General features: G+C 39.7%; 1 protein-coding gene across 1 annotated transcript in view; it reads left to right on the plus strand.

Moving 5' to 3' along the window:
• Nucleotides 1-2,750: 2,750 nt before the first annotated feature.
• Nucleotides 2,751-20,932, plus strand: part of LOC118832133 (solute carrier family 28 member 3-like) — a 73,693-nt gene continuing 55,511 nt past the window's right edge. Inside the window, 6 exon segments of the mRNA XM_036739564.1 lie at nucleotides 2,751-2,786; nucleotides 3,318-3,407; nucleotides 9,570-9,652; nucleotides 16,119-16,210; nucleotides 18,466-18,655; nucleotides 19,373-19,517. Coding sequence (XP_036595459.1) covers nucleotides 2,751-2,786; nucleotides 3,318-3,407; nucleotides 9,570-9,652; nucleotides 16,119-16,210; nucleotides 18,466-18,655; nucleotides 19,373-19,517 — 636 coding nt within the window.

The raw sequence follows: 20,932 nt of genomic DNA on the forward strand, positions 1-20,932 counted from the left end.
ACCCTCATCAGCCCTCCCCTCCATCATCCCCCCCATTTATTTTTATCTTCTTCCCTCTTCTTTCCTGTGGGGTAAGATTCCCAATTGGGTATGTATGGTATTCCCTCCTTAGGCCAAATCTGATGAGAGCAATGTTCACTCATTCCCCCCCTCATCTGCCCTCTCCCCTCCTCCCACAGAACTGCTTGCTTTTGCCTCCTTTATGTGAGATAATCCACCCCATTCTAACTCTCCTTATCTCCCTCTCTCAGTATGTTCCTCTCTCATCCCTTAATTTGATTTTATTTCTTTTAGATATCTTCCCTTCATCTTCAACTCACCCTGTGTCCGCTCTCTCTCTCTCTCTCTCTCTCTCTCTCTCTCTCTGTATATACAGTGGCACAGTGGATAGAGCATTGGACCTGGAGTCAGAAAGACTCTTCTTACCGAATTCAAATCTGGCTTCAGACATTTACTAGCTGTGTGACCCTGGGCAAGTCACTTAACCCTGTTTACCCCAGTTCCTCATCTGTAAAATGAACTGGAGAAGGAAATGGCAACCTACTCCAATATCTCTGTCAAGAAAACCCCAAATGGGGTCACAAAGAGTCAGAAATTACTGAAACAACTGAACAACAACAAATTGTTTATATATTTGCTGGCAATTGGGAGTGGATAGAGAAGGATTGAATGGATAAAGAATGGATAAACACAATCAAAAAAACAACAACTCCACAACAACAACAAGCAGCAATAACTACAGTTAGGCCTCTGGATCCAAGGAAATTTTACTTGGAATGGCTTTGATCTAAGGGTTCGAGGTACTAAGGAAAGTTACAAACACTAACAAGAAATCCACAGTGTACATTATGCAATCTGTCTTTGAGTGTAGTCTTAAATACTCAATGATCAAAAGTCTGCTATTTCAGCAGTTTCTGAACAACACTTTATCACTAAACCATAGACTTAGCCACTCAATAAGGTAAAAAAAAAACAACAAATCCATTAGTCACTCTGCATCTCCAGTTGCTAAGAAAGCCAAATCTTCAGGTGTTAAGGCTACAGAGAAAACTCTAGACTGGTCCTTCTAGGTCATAGGAACCTGTTCTCCTTTCAGTTGGGGGCAGCCAGCAATAATCCTGGAACTTGGTTATGCACTGAGATACCCTGCGGGACAATCTCAGCAACCATCAAAGTTAGAGGGAGATTGTGGTAGCTGCTTATACACACCCAACCTGATTTTCTTTACTTTATAAAGTAATTAAGTTAACTGTTCTATGCTGCAATTAGCAATTGTGATTAGATCCAGTCCTAGCAGGTTAGTTATATGAATGTGCCCATTAGTGCTAAAGTACTAAGTGGTAAAGAAGAAAACAAAGAATTTAAGTAGCTGAAGGCCCTAATAGTGCAACCTGAGCTGCACTTGAGAGTGTGTGTTGGGCCTGGCCAAGTAGGTAAGTCTATTTTCCTAAAGGGTCATTTTCAGCCAGTAACCCATAATCACAATAGGCAATGATCCCAGTGGGAGTTTACACGTGGTAAGGAGGGGGCTGGCCTCCAGAAGAGAAAATTGGGAGCAAAGAATAGGAGTTCATAGTGAGGCTGAATTTGTCTCAATTTAAGGGAGAATTGGCTGTGGAAAAATACAATTATCAAAAGCCAAATACAGTGACAAGTTATTAATAAATGACAGTTATTCATTAAGCACTTATGGACCAAGCACTGCACTACAAAAACAAACAAAAATAGAAAGTCACATCCCGGAGACAGAAAAGTAAATTTAAAATAGAAATATAAAATACAAAGTTACCATGGGGCGAGCACTAGCCATTGGGAGGTAGATGGTACAGGGGAAAGTTGGATTTAGAGGGAGAGGCCCTGGGTTCAAACACTCTCCTCTGCCCCTTGTTTACTACAAACCTGAGCAAGGACTTCATCTCTGGGTCTCAGTTTCTTCATCTGTTAAGTGAAAGAAAATTTGGACTCAGTGATCTCTAAGGTCCTTTCTAGCTCTGAGTCTATGATCCAATCCACTAAGAATCCAGTTCATTTAGAATAAATAACCACAACTTGTTAGCTTCGGTTATCTTAGCTGTAAGACTCGTTCCAATTCCAAATCAAAGATACTATAAAGTAGAGAAATCAGAAGAGGCATCCTGTAGGACGTGGCACTTCGGTAGGCCCTTGAAGAAAAGCTAGGGATCCTCCAAGCTGAAGAGAGATTGTATTCTAGGCAAAGTTGTTCAGACTCTTTGTGACCCCATGGATCAGAGCAAACCAGGGCCTTCTATCTTCCACCATCTCTCTCCAAGTTCATGTTTATTGTTCCCATGACACTACCTATCCATCTCCTTCTCTGCTGTACCCCTTTCCTTTTGCCTTCAATCTTTCCCAACTCCAGGGTCATTTCAATGAGTCCCCTCTTCTCATTATGTGGCCAAAGTATTTAAGCTTCAGCATTAGTATTTGCCAGAGCAATATGTGATAAACCAGAAAGGGAGGGTAGAATCAGATTGCCACGAGTTTTAAATGTGAAACAAAGAGTTTTTATGTAATAGGCAGGCTTTCTATAATAACGTGCAGCGGGTTATGTAATATTCAGGATAGTGGACCATATTCAGAAGACTGGTTTTTTTAATATGCTCTTGTTTTAATTTTTCTTTATCTAAAGTACAAAGTATAGCATAATAACATCCGTATGTTATGCATGAAAGTAGTTTCTGATCCTGTCACCAGGTGGCAGAATCAGCCAGTCATCCTGAGGACTGAAAATGGTAAAGCTCTCTTGTGTATTTCAGGCAGATTCTGTAAGTTCCTACTGTATCATAGAGCCCCCTGTACATCACCACCATCATATATTACTACTCACCTGGTAAAAAAAAAACAAAAAAACCCATTATTTAATAGCATTAATCATAAGTTGGGGAGAGAGGTCCTGGAAATTCCCTCCCTGTATACAGATCAATCACTCCATTGTACCACATCTCAGAGATTTGTCAGGGCCACAGAGAAATGTCCATGTAGTACTGTGCGTGTGCCTGAAATAGCAGTCATACCTGGGGGTCCCTGACTCCAAGCCCATTCCTCTAGCCTCTTACCCATACTGACTTCTAAGTTAATCTTTACTGTATTTTTCCTTCCTCCAAATCTGGAGACTCCACTTCAATTGCTTTTATCAATTCTCTTTAGACTTTTCCTCTGATGAGTCATGGATTTTTGCAGGTCAAAAGAAATTGCAGGTTCTGCTAAGTCCCATCAGTCGGAAGAAAATTGTTCTCTCTCTCTCTTTTTTTTTTAACACTGATTTTCCTTTTGAACTCTGTTTTTCTTATATTAAGGAAGAAGATATCAAGAACCGGAGTGAGTCAGGAAGATACTCACTGAGAAATCGTAATGAATGTAGTGGGGATAGGATAAATGCCCAACAGGTAAGGTTTGATTTTTGTTGTTGTTAAGGAAAGGCACCAGCTACAGTGACTAGTGTTGTTGGTTCCTAGGCACAAAAGGAATGTGGCACTTAGTGATCTGGAGGAGAGGAAATGCACCTAGATGGCATTGTGAATTAGTCAAATCTAGGGCTAGTCTCAGTTAAGAAGACCCAGATTATACTCCTATCTCTCACATATACTGGCTGAATGGCCCTGGGCAAGTCAGCTTAAGACTTGTTGCCCCAGATAACTCTGAAGATAAACTGCCCAAGAACTGTATTAGGAGTTTTCCACACTGAATTCACAGATCTGTTTTAAAAAAATGTATTGGACCAAAAGGGGGAAATAGTTATGGATGATTGTACCAACTATTCCCAAACTGTAGAAATGCAAGGCGGAAGATGAATGGAATCATCATAGATTTTTTTTTTTAATTTAAATTTATTTTTTTTTAAATGCAATTTATTTATTTAACATATTTGGTTTTCAGCATTGAATTTCACAACATTTTGAATTACAAATTTTCTCCCCATTTCTACCCTCCCCCCCACTCCAAGATGGCTTAAATTCTGGTTGCCCTGTTCCCCAGTCAGCCCTCCCCGCGATCACCCCCCCCTCCCCTCTCATCCCCTTTTCCCTTCCTTTCTTGTAGGGCAAGATAAATTTCTTCACCCCATTGCCTGTGTATCTTATTTTTTAGTTGCATGCAAAAACTTTTTTTGTTTTTCAACATCTGATTTTAAAACTTTGAGTTCCAAATTCTCTCTCCTCTTCCCTACCCACCCACCCTCCCTAAGAAGTCAAGCAATTCAACTTAGGCCACACATGTATCATTATGTATAACCCTTCCACAATACTCATGTTGTGAAAGGCTAACTACATTTTGCTCCTTCCCAACCCATCCCGCTTTATTGAATTTTCTCCCTTGACCCTGTCCCCTTTCCAAAGTGTTTGTTTTGATTACCTCCACCCCCATCTGCCCTCCCCTCCATCATCCCCCCCCCCTTTTTTTTTATCTTCCTCCCTCTCCTTTCCTGTGGGGTAAGATACCCAACTGAGTATGTATGGTATTCCCCCTCAGGCCAAATCTGATGAGAGCAAGGTTCACTCATTCCCCCCTCACCTGCCCTCTCCCCCCCTCCCACAGAACTGCTTCCTCTTGCCACCTTTATGCGAGATAATCCACCCCATTCTATCTCTCCCTATCTCCCTCTCTCAGTATGTTGCTCTCCCATCCCTTAATTTCATTTTATTTCTTTTAGATATCTTCCCTTCATCTTCAACTCACCCTGTGTCTGCTCTCTCTCTTTTACATGTGTGTGTGTAAATATATATATATATATATACATACATATAAACACACATATATATATACACATACATAAACATACATACATATACACATAGATATATACATACATACACATTCACTTATATATACATAAACATATATATATATATATATATACATATATATATATATATATGCATATTCCCTTCAACTACCCTAATACTGAGGTCTCATGAATCATACACATCATCTTTCCATGAAGGAATGTAAACAAAACAGATCAACTTTAGTAAGTCCCTTGCAATTTCCGTTTCTTGATTACCTTTTCATGCTTCTCTTGATTCTTGTTTTTGAAAGTCAAATTTTCTATTCAGTTCTGGTCTTTTCACTGAGAAAGCTTGAAAGTCCTCTATTTTACTGAAAATCCATATTTTGTCTTGGAGCATGACACTCAGTTTTGCTGGGTAGGTGATTCTAGGTTTTAATCCTAGCTCCATTGACCTCCGGAATATCGCATTCCAAGCCCTTCGATCTCTTAATGTAGAAGCTGCCAGATCTTGGATTATTCTGATTGGGTTTCCACAATATTCAAATTGTTTCTTTCTGGCTGCTTGCAGTATTTTCTCCTTGATCTGGGAGCTCTGGAATTTGGCGACAATATTCCTAGGAGATTTCTTTTTGGGATCTATTTGAGGAGGAGATCGATGGATTCTTTCAATTTCTATTTTGCCCTGTGGCTCTAGAATATCAGGGCAGTTCTCCTTGATAATTTCTTGAAAGATGATATCTAGGCTCTTTTTTTGATCATGGCTTTCAGGTAGTCCAATAATTTTTAATTTATCTCTCCTGGATCTATTTTCCAGGTCAGTGGTTTTTCCAATGAGATATTTGACATTGTCTTCCATTTTTTCATTCCTTTGGTTCTATTTTGATAATATCCTTGATTTCTCATCAAGTCACTAGCTTACCACTTGCTCCAATCTAATTTTTAAAGTAGTATTTTCTTCAGTGGTCTTTTGGACCTCCTTTTCCATTTGGCTAATTCTGCCTTTCAAGGCATTCTTTTCCTCATTGGATTTTTGGAGCTCTTTTGCCATTTGAGTTAGTCTGTTTTTTAAGGTGTTGTTTTCTTCAGTGTATTTTTCAGTATTTTTTTGGGTCTCCTTTAGCAAGTCGTTGACTTGTTTTTCATGGTTTTCTCGCATCCTTCTCATTTCTCTTCCCAATTTTTCCTCTACTTCTCTAACTTGCTTTTCCAAATCCTTTTTCAGTTCTTCTATGGCCTGGGGCCAGTTCATGTTTTTCTTGGAGGCATTTGTTGTAGGCTCTATGACTTTGTTGTCTTCTTTAGGCTGTATGTTTTGGTCTTCTTTGTCACCAAAGAAAGAATCCAGAGTCTGAGACTGAATCTGGGTGTGTTTTCACTGCCTGGCCATATTCCCAACCAACTAACTTGACCCTTGAGTTTTTCAGTGGGGTATGACTGCTTGTAGACTAACGAGTTCTATGTTCCACGCTTGGGGGGGAGGTGCCAGCTCTGTCAGACCCACACTACTCCTTCCCATAGAACCCCCAGTCCAGACTTGGCTTAGATCTTCAGCAGGCTGTTGCACTCCTGCTCTGATCCGCCACTTAATTCCTCCCACCAGGTGGGCCTGGAGCCGGAAGTAACAACAGCTGTAGCTGCCCCACCTCCGCTGCCCCAGGGGCTAGAAGCCGAACCGCGAACTCTTTCCACTCCCGCAGCTTTTCCCACTAACCTTCTCCACAGTCTTTGGTGTTTGTGGGTGGAGGGGTCTGGTAACTGCCGCAACTCACTTATTCAGGGTGCTAGGGCCCCCTCCGCCCAGCTTCTGGTCTGGATGGTCCACGCCGCTCAGGCTGGGCTCTGCTCCACTCCGTTCCCAGCTCCCAGCTCCCAGCTCCGTGTGGAATAGACCTCACCCAGAGACCATCCAGGCTGTCCTGGGCTGGAGCCCTGCTTCCCTCTGCTGTTCTGTGGGTTCTGCCATTCTAGAATTGGTTCAGAGCCATTTTTTATAGGTTTTTGGAGGGACTCGGGTATGGAGCTCACTCTAGTCCCTGCTTACCAGCTGCCATCTTGGCTCCGCCCCAATCATCATAGATTTAGAGCTAGAAGGACCTTGGAAATCACCTAGTTCAGCCCACTTGTTTTACAGATAAGGAAACAGGCCCAGAGAGGTGCATTTATACATTTAAGAATGCCGTAGTTAGAATTTGAACACAGGGTCTTTTGACTCCTGGTCTAATACTTTTTTCTATTGTGATGGTTCAGTGTCTCATTTTTCTGGGGTACACCAGCAATTCCCTTCTTCCCAATATCCCTTCCCAAGGCAAGAAAAGTTAGCTTAAGTTACAGAACCTGGAGTCCAAGTGAAATAGAGATTGTTAGAATTTCTAAGCATTTGACAGATTGCACAAGCTCCTTGGGACAGGACTGGTAGAGGAGATAATAGAACTATATGGCATATAACATGATGATCAGCTAAGTGGCAGTCATAGAGTGCTGGGCCTGGAGTCAGGAAGATCTGAGTTTAAATCCGGCCTCAGATACTTCCTAGCTGTGTGACCCTGGGCAAGAAAGCTCCAAATAGGGTGTAGGGGGGAAGCAGTTCAGCTTCACCTTCCTTCAGTATCAGCATCAAGATAAAAACATTCAGGGACTACTAGATGGCTCAGTGGATAGAGTATCAGCCCTGGAGTCAGGAAGAATTCAAATCCAGCCTCAGGCACTTACTAGCTGTGTGACCCTGGGCAAGTCACTTACCCTGTTTGCCTCAGTTTCCTCATCTGTAAAATGAGCTAGAGAAGGAAATGGCAAACCACTCCAGTATCTTTGCCAAGAAAATGCCTGAAGGTGTCATGAAGAATCAGACACAACTGAACAACAAAAAAAGTGGGGATAATCTGACAGGATCTATATGAGTCACAAATGAGACAATGTAGGGAAAGTGCCACACCCCCCAAAATAAAAACATCCATTCACTCAATGACCACATCACAGTATCACAGTAGTTAGCTACGAGTAAACACGGAGCAACAAAGATAATTTAAACATGTCCCTTCCTTCATGGAGCTTATGGTCTGCCCATAATGATACATACGAATATGATAATTATATAATAATCCTGAGGAATTTCAAGTATTATTATCCCTGGTTTATTTTATTATCTCCATTTTATAACTAAGAAAACTGAGGCTTGGGGAGGTGGTGACATACACATAGTCACACAGCTACTTAGTGTCTGAGATAGAATTCGAACCCAGCTCTCTTAAGTCAGTCTAGTCTAGTGAGCTCCATTCTACTTTACACACTGCTCAACATATACCACATACTATATATACTGTACCATACTAATCAATAATCATCATCACTAAACATTTATTAAGCACCCATGTGCCAGGCACTGTGCTAACCATTGGAACATACTGTTCTATACCACGCTGACTACACTAAACCATATACCATAGTATCCCAGATCTACTATACGCTACTATGCTATGCTAATTATGCCATACTATACCTGTGATGCATCTCAAAAATTCTACGTTCCTGTACAAAGAAGCTAGGAGTGGGGACCAGTTTTCTAACTGCCTATGTCCACAAGAACAGAGGTCATTCACCACTACTGGCATCTCTGAGAACTCTTCAAAATACCAACACCTTTTACAATAATTAAAGGGTTGGGAGAAACAGAAAACCTTCTGAAAAGCATGGGAGTAAATTTAACCTGGAAAGGACCAAGAGTATACACTTTCTGTCCAACTGAAAGAAACTCTAATGTCTTGGAAGGATATACAAGTCAGCTAGGTGGTTCAGGGGATAGAGTGCTAGATGGGGAGTCAAGAAGACCTGAATTCTCAAGTCCAGCCTCAGACACTTTATAGCTGTGTGACTCTTGGCAAGTCACTTGACCACTGTCTGCCTCAGGTTGCCATTGGGGATAATAGCACCTACCTCCCAGAGTTGTTGGGAGGGTTAGATAACATGTATAAAGCATTTTGCTATGTAAATTTGAGCTATTGTTATTATTTAGTTTGCCCCCAGAGCCTATTATCTAGAGATGCCTATAGATCAACCCAGCCACAGGTACCCTCTAACCAAAATAAAACCAACACTGACCTCTCAGACCTTTGGAAAATAACCCGTGTGGGTTATGACCAACATTTGAAGGGAGGATATGGTGATTCTTGTGGAAAAGTCTTTGATTTGATTGGCACAGACATCCTTAGAACCAGATGATGAAGTTAGAAATGAAATGCATATACAATGGAAGAGTAAAAAATATGCATTATTCCTTCCACATTTATAGGAAAGAGTGAGGAAAACAGTGGATTCTGGGACATTTTGCATCGGAAAAGAGCACGTAGTAGGTGGCCAAGAATTGCTTTCATTTTGGACCAACAAATTTAAGTTTAAAAATGTATCAAATTCTTGAACAATCAGATATCAGAATAATTCTCAACAGAGGAAATGGAAAACCCATTAGACTTGCAACTTTGCCTTCTTCCTATTCTTTTTTTTGAGCTTTTGTTTTAATTTAATTAACACCTATTTAACTTCTCTCCCTTCTACTTCCTGCCCTGCACTGAAAGAAAAAAGAAAGAAAAGACAAATCTATGTAACACATAGGTATATTTAAATAAACCAATTCTCACATTGGCCATGTCCAAAAATATATGTCTCTTTCTACATTCATTAGACTGAGAGCTTCCTCTGTATCTCCAGCTCTTACAATAGTGACTGGAACACAGCAAGTGCTTAATAAATGTTTATTCACTAACTTGGAACTTCACCTTTCTCTCTGGGAGAGAATTGTCCTGATGTTTTCCATATATTTTATTTCCAGGGAGAAGAGCACATCACTATTGAGCAAGACCTCCCCAAACAGAAAGGAAGCATAGAAGAAAGTGAGCCAACACATCAGAAAGGGTATGGCTTTTAGATGCTCAAATCTAACACAACTTCCTGCCTTCGCCATCTCCCAGCACTACTCACTGACAGGTTTTCTCATGGAACTATAAGGGCTTCACCAAAAAAAAAAATATTAGATGGGTCTGTTAATGCAAAAAGCAATAGGCCCTTTTATTTGGCATGTTTGAGGGAAGGATCAATAGGTGAGGCCACATGGCCTAGTTAGAGATTGCCAAGGGAAAGGAGTAACCAGGGGTGTGCTAGTAAATGTTTTTTAACAACCAGATCACCAGGGGGAAATATACGTACAATGTACATTGAAGCTTTATCTGTTTTGTTAACATTTTCATCACTTTTTTAAATCTAGACAATCAATGAAACAACAAATCAGGTCTCGATTTGTAATATTTGTTGATTTCTGAGGTGCAATTTCTTACATTGAAAATCCCAGGCAGGGATATGCCAATTAGTTAGTGTGGGGTCCAAAACTGTCCAATCTGCAAGAAAAACTACTGAGGCAGAGCTCCAAGTCAATAGCACTTTATTAAAGGGTCTATGGCCCCCTCTAATGAAGTAGATCTCAGACCTTCCTCATGATCTGAGATGCCCCTGGTTCCCACAACCTTACTTTTATATGGTTTCATGCCTAAATATGCAAAAGAGGCCTGGTAAAGCACAGAATCTAACGGGTTGATAGACCTTGCTCTTGAGGACCAAAAATTAAGATGGGCAGAGCAAGAGTCATCTCTGGTGACCAAACGGTCATAAGATGATAGCCTACTCTTGTTGGACAAGAAAAGGTGGTCCAGAAATATAAAAATAAACTGGAGAACTTTCCAAAGAATCAAGGATCCCACTTAGGCTGGATTTGGACATGGAATTTAAGTAAAACAGGATGGAGATATCTTTGTCAGCATTCTTGTGGTTGCACAAGTGAGCTTCATAACCAGTAAACAAGCAGTGAACATTACATTAAAGTTTGAGGCCCACTAAGAAGGCCTACCATAAGAACCTGTCTTATCTAATTTTTTCTATCTGACTCATATAAAATATCAAACTGATTAATACTGATTGTAATAGAGTAGGGGTCCAAATAAATATCTCACACTAGAAAACTAGATGTTTCTAAACCTAAGTTTGAATCTTGATTCTGAGTCTGTAAATCTCTGTAAATTCTCAGTCTGTAAATATAAGGAAGTTGGACCAGATATCCTCTAGACTTCCTTCCAGCTCTAGATTTATGATCTTATGACCCTATGAATTAAACAAGGAGAAAAATCTAACCCACCACCATCCTCTGTAATAACAGCCTACTGCAACCACAACTTATCACACACCTAGAACCTTTATATGGAGTTCAAATTTACAAGTATTTGTTGTCGAACATTTACTATGAATGAATAGAATTCATTAAACATCTACTTTGTGCTTAGAGCATTATGCTTGGTGGGGAGCCATGGGAGATGGTGGCATATGTATGGTGCCTTTCTTTAAGAAGCTTATTAGAGATTCAAGACTTGAAGCGCTTACAATATAATAATCAAGTTCCAAAATCAATTAGGCATCTGGGGAATTTCAATGGGACTTAGTTCTTCGAACCTTATGCATGACCACCATACTTGATGGGTTTGCAGTAGGAATGGTTTGAGTTTCTTTGTTCTTTCACCAACTCCACATCTCTAAAAGTCACAAAATAATGATCAGAAACTAGAGAACAAATGACTGTGTCCTCTGAAGCCAGACCTATACTCTGATGTAGTCAAAGCATATCCACCTCTTCTGTTTTAGTGTTGGCCATCCACCAAAATCCCTAGATCTTTTTCCATGGGATCTTTTGTTTTGCCTTGCCTCCAGTTCTCTGGAGTTTTGACTTTTGGAACCCATACACATTTCAACTTACTTTATTCAACCTGTAATTCTAGACCATGGAGCTGGCCAAATGTGTTAGCTACCCCTCCCAGATTCTTATCATTCACAGATTTGACAAGCATGCCTTCATCCAAGTTATTGATTTACAAATATTGAACAGGACAAGGTCATAAGGAGACAGATGATCTGCGAGGCACTGCCCTTGAAACTTCTTTCCAAGTTTATATTGACCCATTAACGACTATTTTGGATTTGGTCAATCTTTTTTGAATCCATTGGACCATGTAGCCATCTAACTCATATCTCTACATCTTGTCCACAAGAAAAGCTTGAGAGTTTGTCAAATGATCTGCTGAAATATAAATATACTTGGTCCATAGTATTTCTCCAGTCTACCAGTTCAGCTTAGGGTTTTGTTGTTTTGGGACAGGGAATGTCATTAGGGGAATAGGGAACTGATTTGACCTGTAATTTCAATACTATATGAAATCCCCAGTGAGGAAACTTCTTCTACCAATGCAGATCAGTACCTGCTCTGCACCTTACAGAGGTGCACAGAGAGGTCAAGTCTTCCCCAGACTTGATCAGGCACCCGTGACTGTCTCTCAGTCCACTATATGATTACCTGTCTTGCCAATCTAATTACTTGTGAAAAAAAAGGTAAATGAGGTTAGTGTCACCTATTTCTAGTAATGACATCATGCCGGCTTTTTGTGACTACTCTTTCCCTTTCTAAACACTAATGACCTTTCCCTTCAACAACATGTTCTAGAATTTTACCAGGAATAGAAATCAGGTCCATGTTTTGCATACTCACCCTCTTTTTTTCTTTTGAAAAGCAGGATAATATTTGTACTTCTCCAGAATTGTGCCATCTCTCCATTCTCCAGTCTTTCATAGATTTCTAACATAAGCTCAGTAATCATATTTTCCAGTTCTTTCATCAGTTCAAGATAAAGTTCATACAATTAAATACTGTCTTGAAATCTGATTTATTTTAGGTTTCCACTTCATTTTTAAAAATTCAGCTTCCTTACACTGTCATTTATCATCTCATCAACCTTTAAATTTCTTCATCTCAAAAAATAATGTTGTTCAACAGTTTTTCAGTCATGTTCAACTCTTCATCACTGCATTTGGGGTTTTCTTGGCAAAAGAAAACCTGGAGCCATTTCCTTCTCTAGCTCATTTTACAGATGAGGAAACTGAGGCAAGCAGGGCGAAGTGACTTGCCCAAGGTCACATAGCTAGTAAGTGTCTGAGGCTGGATTTGAACTCAGATCCTCCTGACTCCAGGAGCAGCATTCTATCCACTATACCACTAGCTGCCTATCATGTTATATGCTATTGAATTCTATAATTATCTCCTTTGCCAGTCCCCAATCATAAAGTAGCTCCTTGCAAAAAGAGATTGTTTTATTCTTTTTGATTGTATTCCCAGTGCCTAACACAGTGCCAGGCACAGAGTTGGCACTTAAATACTTGTTGATTGATTGAGTTAGGTATTCTATAAACTCCATATGGTTTACAATCCCCGAAAGATCTCTGATTTTATGACACACATGAGACCATACTTAAAAGTACTTCAGTGTATAACCTTTGAAGTTACTGGAAAACAAATTTTTATTTTGGAGATTTTGAAGGGGCAAATTTCTTGACAGCCCTTGAGATAACTGGAGAGCACCCCAGGGCATTACAAAACCAGGGTTGAGAAGCACTGCACAGAAGCCCAAATGTTCTCATCGTGTATCAACTTTCAAGGACATTTACCCAGAGAAACCTGAACTTCCTTTCCAATTTCGTTTTACCTTAAGATTCCTTGAAACATTCTAAGACTCCAGAGGCTGAGAAAAACCCCTGAGTGGGAAAGAGGTACTCAAGTTTCAACTAATGTTTATGGGAAAACACACCCACCAAATGCCTGGAATCATTTCTGATAGATAATCAGATAATCAAACATTGGTAACATGAAATTTCCAACTAGACTATGTATGAAATGCACAAGGGACAAACAATATAGACAAACTTCAAAGTTTTCCCTTATTCTTTGGGATTTAAAAAAATATTGGCCTGCAAATCAATTTATCTTATGTCACAATTGTCCCCATCCCCCAACTTTTAACTTGTTGCCCAGATGGCCCTAATATTGAAACTAGTTAGCATTTGTATTGCATTTTAGCTTTTCAAAGTACTTTACAAATATTAACCTCATTCAATCTTCACAGAAACCCTGGTAGTTAAGTGCTATTATTATCCTTACTTTACAGGTGAGGAAACTGAGGCAGTCAGAAATTAAGTGACTTTTCCAGAGAGTCACACAACTAGTAAGCTTATAAGAGCAGATTTGAACTCAGGTTTTCTTAATTCTAGGTCCAAGCTCTATTCGCTTGAGGAAGGTGAGGGTGGGAACTGGAGACAGAGAAACATCAGAAATTACTGGTGTGTAAATAGAGATTTGAAGAGTTGCCTAGGGCAACTTCAGTCAACCACAGGATCATATAGTTTGAAGTAGGAGGGCCATCTAGTCCAACACCCTCATTTTGCAAGTGAGGAAACTGAGGCCCAGGGAAGTTAAGTAGTTTGCCTGAGGTTACACAGAAAGTATCAGAAATGTACATTTAAACCTAGGTGCTGTGACCCTAGAGCTAGTGACCAAAATTTCCACTGTGTTATGAGGTCTCTCTACCCAAGGCCATACAGCTATTAGGGCAGGATTGATAGACAGATAGATAGATAGATAGATAGATAGATAGATAGACAGACAGACCCCAGTTTTTCTTACTCAAAAGGCTAACTCTGAGTACTCTACCAAATTGGCCACTATGTATGCCCACCTGCACAAAAGATCAAAATGTCAAGTGTACAACGAAAGAATCAATTAAAAACCTTTTGTAGGTGAAAGAATGGGAACCAGTACATCAATCACAGCTGCATTTTCCCTTGTGCTTCCAATTTATGTTCTATAGTATAAACAATGCTTCCTAGCATTATAGAACCTATTCTTGGCTTTCAGGAAGTTTTGCCATGCCTTTTATTCAATATGAAATGAAATAGGTTTTAGAGTTTACAATACATATGCATATAAGAATAAAGAGATTGATTTTTCATAAAGAAACTTTATTTGGAATCTGATAACATTTTTTGTATCATTAAGTTGTCAAATGTTTATCAGAACATAAAATCAGCATGACCCTTGATTCTGTTGTCAACCTATAATTTTCTTTTCTGTATAGTTTTTTGAAAGACACCCATATATCATGTTCAGTTTCCAGTTTGTTTACATTTTCCCTGTCTGTGAATCTGGAAAGCTCTCCTTTTCATCTCCAACTCCTAAATTCCCTCAAATCCCAGCTAAAATCCCATTACCTACAGGAATCCTTTCTTAATCCCCCTTAGTTCTGCTTCCTTCCTTCTGTTAACTATTTCTAATTTATCCTTCGTATAATGCATATATTGTTTTTTATATAGTTTTTGCATGTTGTCTCCTGCATTAGACTATGAGCTCCTTGAGGGCAGACTGTCTTTTGCCATTCTTTGTATCCCCAGCGTTTAGCACTAGCTGGCCCATAGGAGACAGTTAATGTTTATTGACCGACTGTTTCTTGTCTTGATTTGATTGCAAGAAAGAATAAGAATCCTGATTCTCTGAGGCAAGTTGTTAAAATGGAATTAAGTGGTAGTTACAAATTAAACTAAATGGAATTGGTGTAGTAAGAATGGGACAGGCTTCTCCCAGGGTATGCTGAAAATGTAACTTCATTGAGTAGAAATGATACGGTGTTTCTGGTTATTACAGATTTCAATTACATCATCTTGAATGATGTTGAGTGAAAAGGGTTTTGTCCTCCAGCTTCACTTATTGGGTCTGGATTGGAAGCAATTATTACCCCAATTACACTTTCAAATTTTTCAGATGCATCATTACGCCCAGTCAATAGAAAGTCCCTCCCTTTCCCACCCCACCTTGGCCTTCACCAAGTCTCTCTCCAAACCACATATTTTACCACTACAACTTTGGAAGATTTCAATAGGATAATAGTTATTTGGCAAAAATTCCCCATATTCCCCCTAGAGTATTAGTAACCGTATTCTAAATCTACTTCAAGTGTTGCTTCTACTTGGCTATCATTCATTTTAATACATTAGATAGATAGATGATAGACAGACAGACAGATAGATAGATAGATGATAGACAGATAGACAGATGGACAGATAGATGATAGACAGAGAGATAGATGATAGACAGACAGATGGACAGATAGGTGATAGACAGACAGATAGATGACAGACAGATAGATGGATAGATAGATAGATGATAGATGATAGACAGAGAGACAGATAGAGAGATGATAGACAGGCAGACAGACAGATCGATAGATATAGCTATACATTTTATTGATGTATTTTGGTTTTTATATCACTATATCTGTCCATTTCTCCCTCCCAGAAAGCTATCCCATAAAAGACAAAAGAAAAAGAAGAGGAAAAAATAATTGATTGATACATCGAACACTGTGGCCAATACCTCCCACCTCTTAAAAAAAAAAGTGGAGTGGGAGCCATTTGTTTCTTTTGACCTAAATTCTTTACTTTTTCTCTTTTTGTGTTTTCACAGGTACCTAGAGAAGAAGTATGATAAGGCCTACGACTTCTTTAGGAAGCATAAAGCTGTGACCCAATATATCTTCTATGGCATTTTATTAGCAGGTACTTCAGTTGGAAGGGAAACAACCACCTTTTTCAGATTTCAGTCAAAGGGCTGGGCTTCTGAATGGAATGCTGAGGAAAACTCTCCACTTGTGCTAGAGGAAAAATTCCTCCTATGCTTCAGAGTATCACAAATGTGGTCAAGATGCTCTTTGCCACACAAGCAAAGCATAAGGAAAGTGAACACAAGTTGTTCCCCTTGAAATGCCCAGTTTATGAGGCAACACAACATAAAAGCTATTGAGGGGGATGTTATTGAAACTTCCTTAAGCTAACTACCATGCTTACTGACATTGGGCACTGAGTTGTAACAATACTTTTGGTGGTGTAATGTTGCTTTATTTCTAAGGCAAAGAAAACTGTGGAAACAAAGGGGGAAATCTTCCCATTACTCTAAGGCAAAGCAATGACCTCTATTAAACAAGCTATTGTTAAGTGTCTACTGTGTGCCGGGCACTGTGCTAGACACTGGGGACACAAAAGCAAAAATGAAACTATCCTTACCCTACAGGAGATGTGTGTATATAAATGAATATATACAGAAAAGATACAAGATAAATACAAGGTAAATCTATTGGGAGAGGTTATCAACGAGCTAGGATAGAGTACTGGGCCTGGAGTCAGGAGGACCTAAGCTCAAAACTAGTGTGAGACACTTAATTAGCTTTGTGACTCTAGGCAAGTCACTTAACCTCTCAGCCTCCCTAAGAAGGGAGGAGAAAACAGGGGACTGTAAGAGTTGGTAAAAGTGAGGAAGGAATGCATTTTTAGTGTGGAGGATGCATGGTGCAAATGCTAGACAGTAATTCTAACATGCTGGGCAGCTAGGTGGTGAAGGGCATAGAGCACTGGGCTTGGAACCAAGAAGACTCATCTTCATGAGTTCAAATCCAGGAAAAGGCAAAACCACTCCAGTCACAAAGAGTGAAGACTGAAATGACTGAACAACATGTGTCAGTCACTAGGCCAAGCACTGTGGGTACAAATAGACAAAGTAAAACAACACAAATAAATCTGGAACATGGAAATGCCAAGAGGCCACCTGTTTTATACCCTTGCTTTCAAATACCTAAACCAGATCACACAAATGAGAAGCCCTCCTATTTTTAAGTGCTTCCAGAGTAGAAGATTTGACTTTCTAATGTTAAGCAACCCCTAGGAGGTCCCATTTTATTCCATCCATGGTTTTCTCAGTCACTCTGGACAAATCACCTATCCTCACTTCAACCTGGTTTCTCCCATCCATGATATTATGCCAAGCTGTACCTCCTAAGCCTAACATTGGAATGAACAATCAAACAGAAAAATCATGACGAAGAATAATTTGTGGTATTAATTGCTGTGTAAAGGAAACGAGAAAGACCACCCTCCCCACTTTGCTAGCTTTTGGGACTTCACATGGTGAAAATAAATTAAAGTTCCCATTTGCATGATTGTTTAAACCCACACACACACATACACACACATACACACATGCAAAATCTAGTTATCAAATATGCATATATAATTGATATATGTCAGACAGTTACCAAGCTCCAAGTTAACATAGTTAAAATAGCTAAAATTGGAAGCTACCAGATGACCTAAGATCTAACATGAGTTCCTCCCCTTCCCACCCACAATGGCAGAGCCTCACATTTGATTGATAACTTTGTACACTTCCCTATCCTTTGCTCCATCCCTAACTCCCTGCCCCGCCGTTAAAAAAATGAACTTGCCTTTTTTTTTCTTTTGGTTGATTTATATGGAGAGAAATATTGGAGAACTTTGTAGGTGGGAAACATGGGTCAGAGTGTGAAAATTCTGGAGAATGGGAGTGCTTCCTGGGAGACTAGAGTCCAGTGGGATCAAGTAGAGTGGCATGGAGGTGTAGCTCTTGAGAAGTGAAGTGGTGGGTTTTTTTTAAGTTTGTCTCCTTCAGGCTTTCTTTTAATCAGAGGAAGAAATCCCTTTTATGGCAAGGTAAAAATAAAACTAAAGTCAGGTTAATGGGCATCATTCTTCTCCCCACCAAGGTTTGGTTTCAAAACAGAAGAGCTAGAATTTGTCTTTTTTAAAGCATTGATTTGATGATGCTGTTCACGTTGCTTTGCCAGCCCCATTTTGGGAAACTTGCTTGCTCTAGGTGTGAAAAATGCTAGCTATGGCTCTGCTCTGCCTTGATTAAGTCTCTCCTCATCATAGCCTTGGCACGGTAGTTGCTACCTGTTCACTGTATATGTGATGAATAGTGTGTTCATTTCTTTCCTTGACAGGCTTCTTGATTCTAGTGACTGCAGCTTGTGTGGTGAACTTCCATAGAGCCCTCCCACTTTTTGTCTTCACTGTTGCCGCCATATTCTTTGTTCTTTGGGACTTCTTGATAGCCAAATATGAAAGTCAGATTGCTGCGTTCTTGTCTCCTGGTGACAGATTCCTAAGCAAGCATTGGTTCTGGTTGAAGTGGTGAGTTTAGAACATCTTTCTCAAATCCCACACGGGTGGGATTTTAGTGTGAAGAAACATACATAGTTAGTGCCTGAGTCAGGAATCAGGATTAGTGCTCAGGTTTTCCCAAGTCCCTATTGTTGGTGGGTGGGAGGTGGGGATTTATGCTAGGAGTTCCCTCCAGAGGGAATCACAAATCCAAACCCAAAAGATGATTAGATGCTAGAAGAGTATCCCAAGAGAAATTGTGAAAATCAGACCATTTGGAGAGTTTTAACTATGGGTTGGCAAGCTGTCTGTCCTGTCTTCTACACAAACCTACTTAGAGGAGAAAGGCTGGATAGCTCACCTCCCGAGGTCTTTTCCAGCTTCCTGATTCGGTAAAAACAAAATGTTGGTGTTACCCATTCCATATAAATGACACACTTAGGAAAGTCAGCAACTGGGCATCTCTTTCCCTAATTCCTCAGAATAAAAAAGGAGATATGGAGGTAGCTGGTTATTAGACCTCTCAACTCTGAGTGATTTGCTCATGTAAACACACCCATAGAGATAGTGCTTGTCTATCACAAATTCTGCCTGCCTGAGTGTGTTAATACTGTTAGCATTAATCAAGTGTTTAGATAAGTCATCAACTTGTCATTCCCTGGGGCAAAATGAAAAGTCCTTCAAAAGTTTGGCTGTCATTTGAAAACACATCAAGGCATCTCAACAACCCTCTTTCCTTTCTCTTAGGCTGATGTGGATCTTGCTGGTTGCAGGAATCATTTGCTGGCTAATTTTTGATACAGCCAAACAGGGAACCCAGTCTCTGGTGTCCTTTGGTGGGCTTGTGTTCTATGTTCTCCTGATGCTAATATTTTCTAAGTACCCAACTAGGGTAAGTAATAAGGAAATCTTTGCGTTCATTTTCATCTCTTGTTCACATTTTAAACACTTGGCCTTTATGGCATTAAATATATAGTATGCACTGGCTATTTTAAAAAATGTTTTATTTATTTTCTTTCTTATAGCACTGTCATTTCTTAATGACTCTCCTTTCACTTCTCTTTCCCCCAATAGAACCCTCCCTTTTAACAAAGGAGAGTGGCTAAATGAAAGAAATCATGGACATGGTTTCTATAGTTATGCCTGATCATATAGCTGTAGTCAACTGGAAATGCTGCTTCAATAATTTTCTCTAACGAGTCAGTCAACCCCCTCCCAAAATGGAACCCATCACTTTTGGAACAAAAGTTCCAAGCCAACATACATTCCAACACCATAGATCTTGATTTTTTTAAATCCATAACTGTCTGCATTTGAATATTGAATTGTTTACCTTTTTATTGCTCTAAAAACTTATCTGTAATATCCTTAAAACTGCTTTATCGACAACAAACCACTTTCTCAATCTATATTGGGATGAGTGAGAGGGTTGTTCTAACAGGGAAGAGAGTGACTCCCCAGAACATATATTGTCACATAATCACCAACACTAGGAATTTTCAATCCAGAGGAAACAAAAGCTTTGCAGTGACCCAAATTCTTCCATGTAGCCTTTGACCATCACAAACATTGTCTGAACTGCCAGTCAGCACTATTCCCTTAGTTGTATATTTTGAAGGTAACAAGTCTTTGTATAGTGAGATAGGAATGAATCATCAAGGCTGAATTTCAATTACATTATTCTCAAACAGCTTGGTACAGAGGAGAAAAAAGTGCCGGATTTGTGGACTTCAAGAATCAACACTATTATTTACTGTTTATGTGACCTTGAACAAGTCACTCAACCTTTCTAGGCCTCAGTTTCCTCTTCTGAAAAATGAGGGGGTTGGATAAAATACTCTTCCAGCTCTAAATACAGGATTTTATGGATGTTGGTAAATGGAAGCAAAACTCTGCCACAGAGCATGAGGGCTGTATGGTATCAGACTGGTGCCAGAGTGAAGACCTTATGGTGGAGATAGGATGAAGCCAAGCCACAGCTCCCCTTTATCAATGATTTCACCACTTTTTCACTTGTTGGCATTTAGGCTATCCATCTGTTATTGCTCACTTAATGCTACCTGACCAGCCATTCCTAGTGATATATGTCTTTGATGTCTTCTATTCCTCTTTCGATATAACTCATCTTGGTTGACACAGGGCAGCCTACTTAACACTCACCATGCATCTTTTCATTGCCCTTTGGATCACCTGCTATTCTGATGCTTCTAAGATCATGATGTTCCTTGATTCATAGCCATAAGGCCTAAGAAGGAAAATATGGCTATTAAAGAGATGAATTTTGGCAGAAGAGAGCAGCTTGGGATC

The sequence above is a fragment of the Trichosurus vulpecula genome, chromosome 9 (assembly GCF_011100635.1).
Source record: "Trichosurus vulpecula isolate mTriVul1 chromosome 9, mTriVul1.pri, whole genome shotgun sequence".
Classification (NCBI taxonomy): domain Eukaryota; kingdom Metazoa; phylum Chordata; class Mammalia; order Diprotodontia; family Phalangeridae; genus Trichosurus; species Trichosurus vulpecula.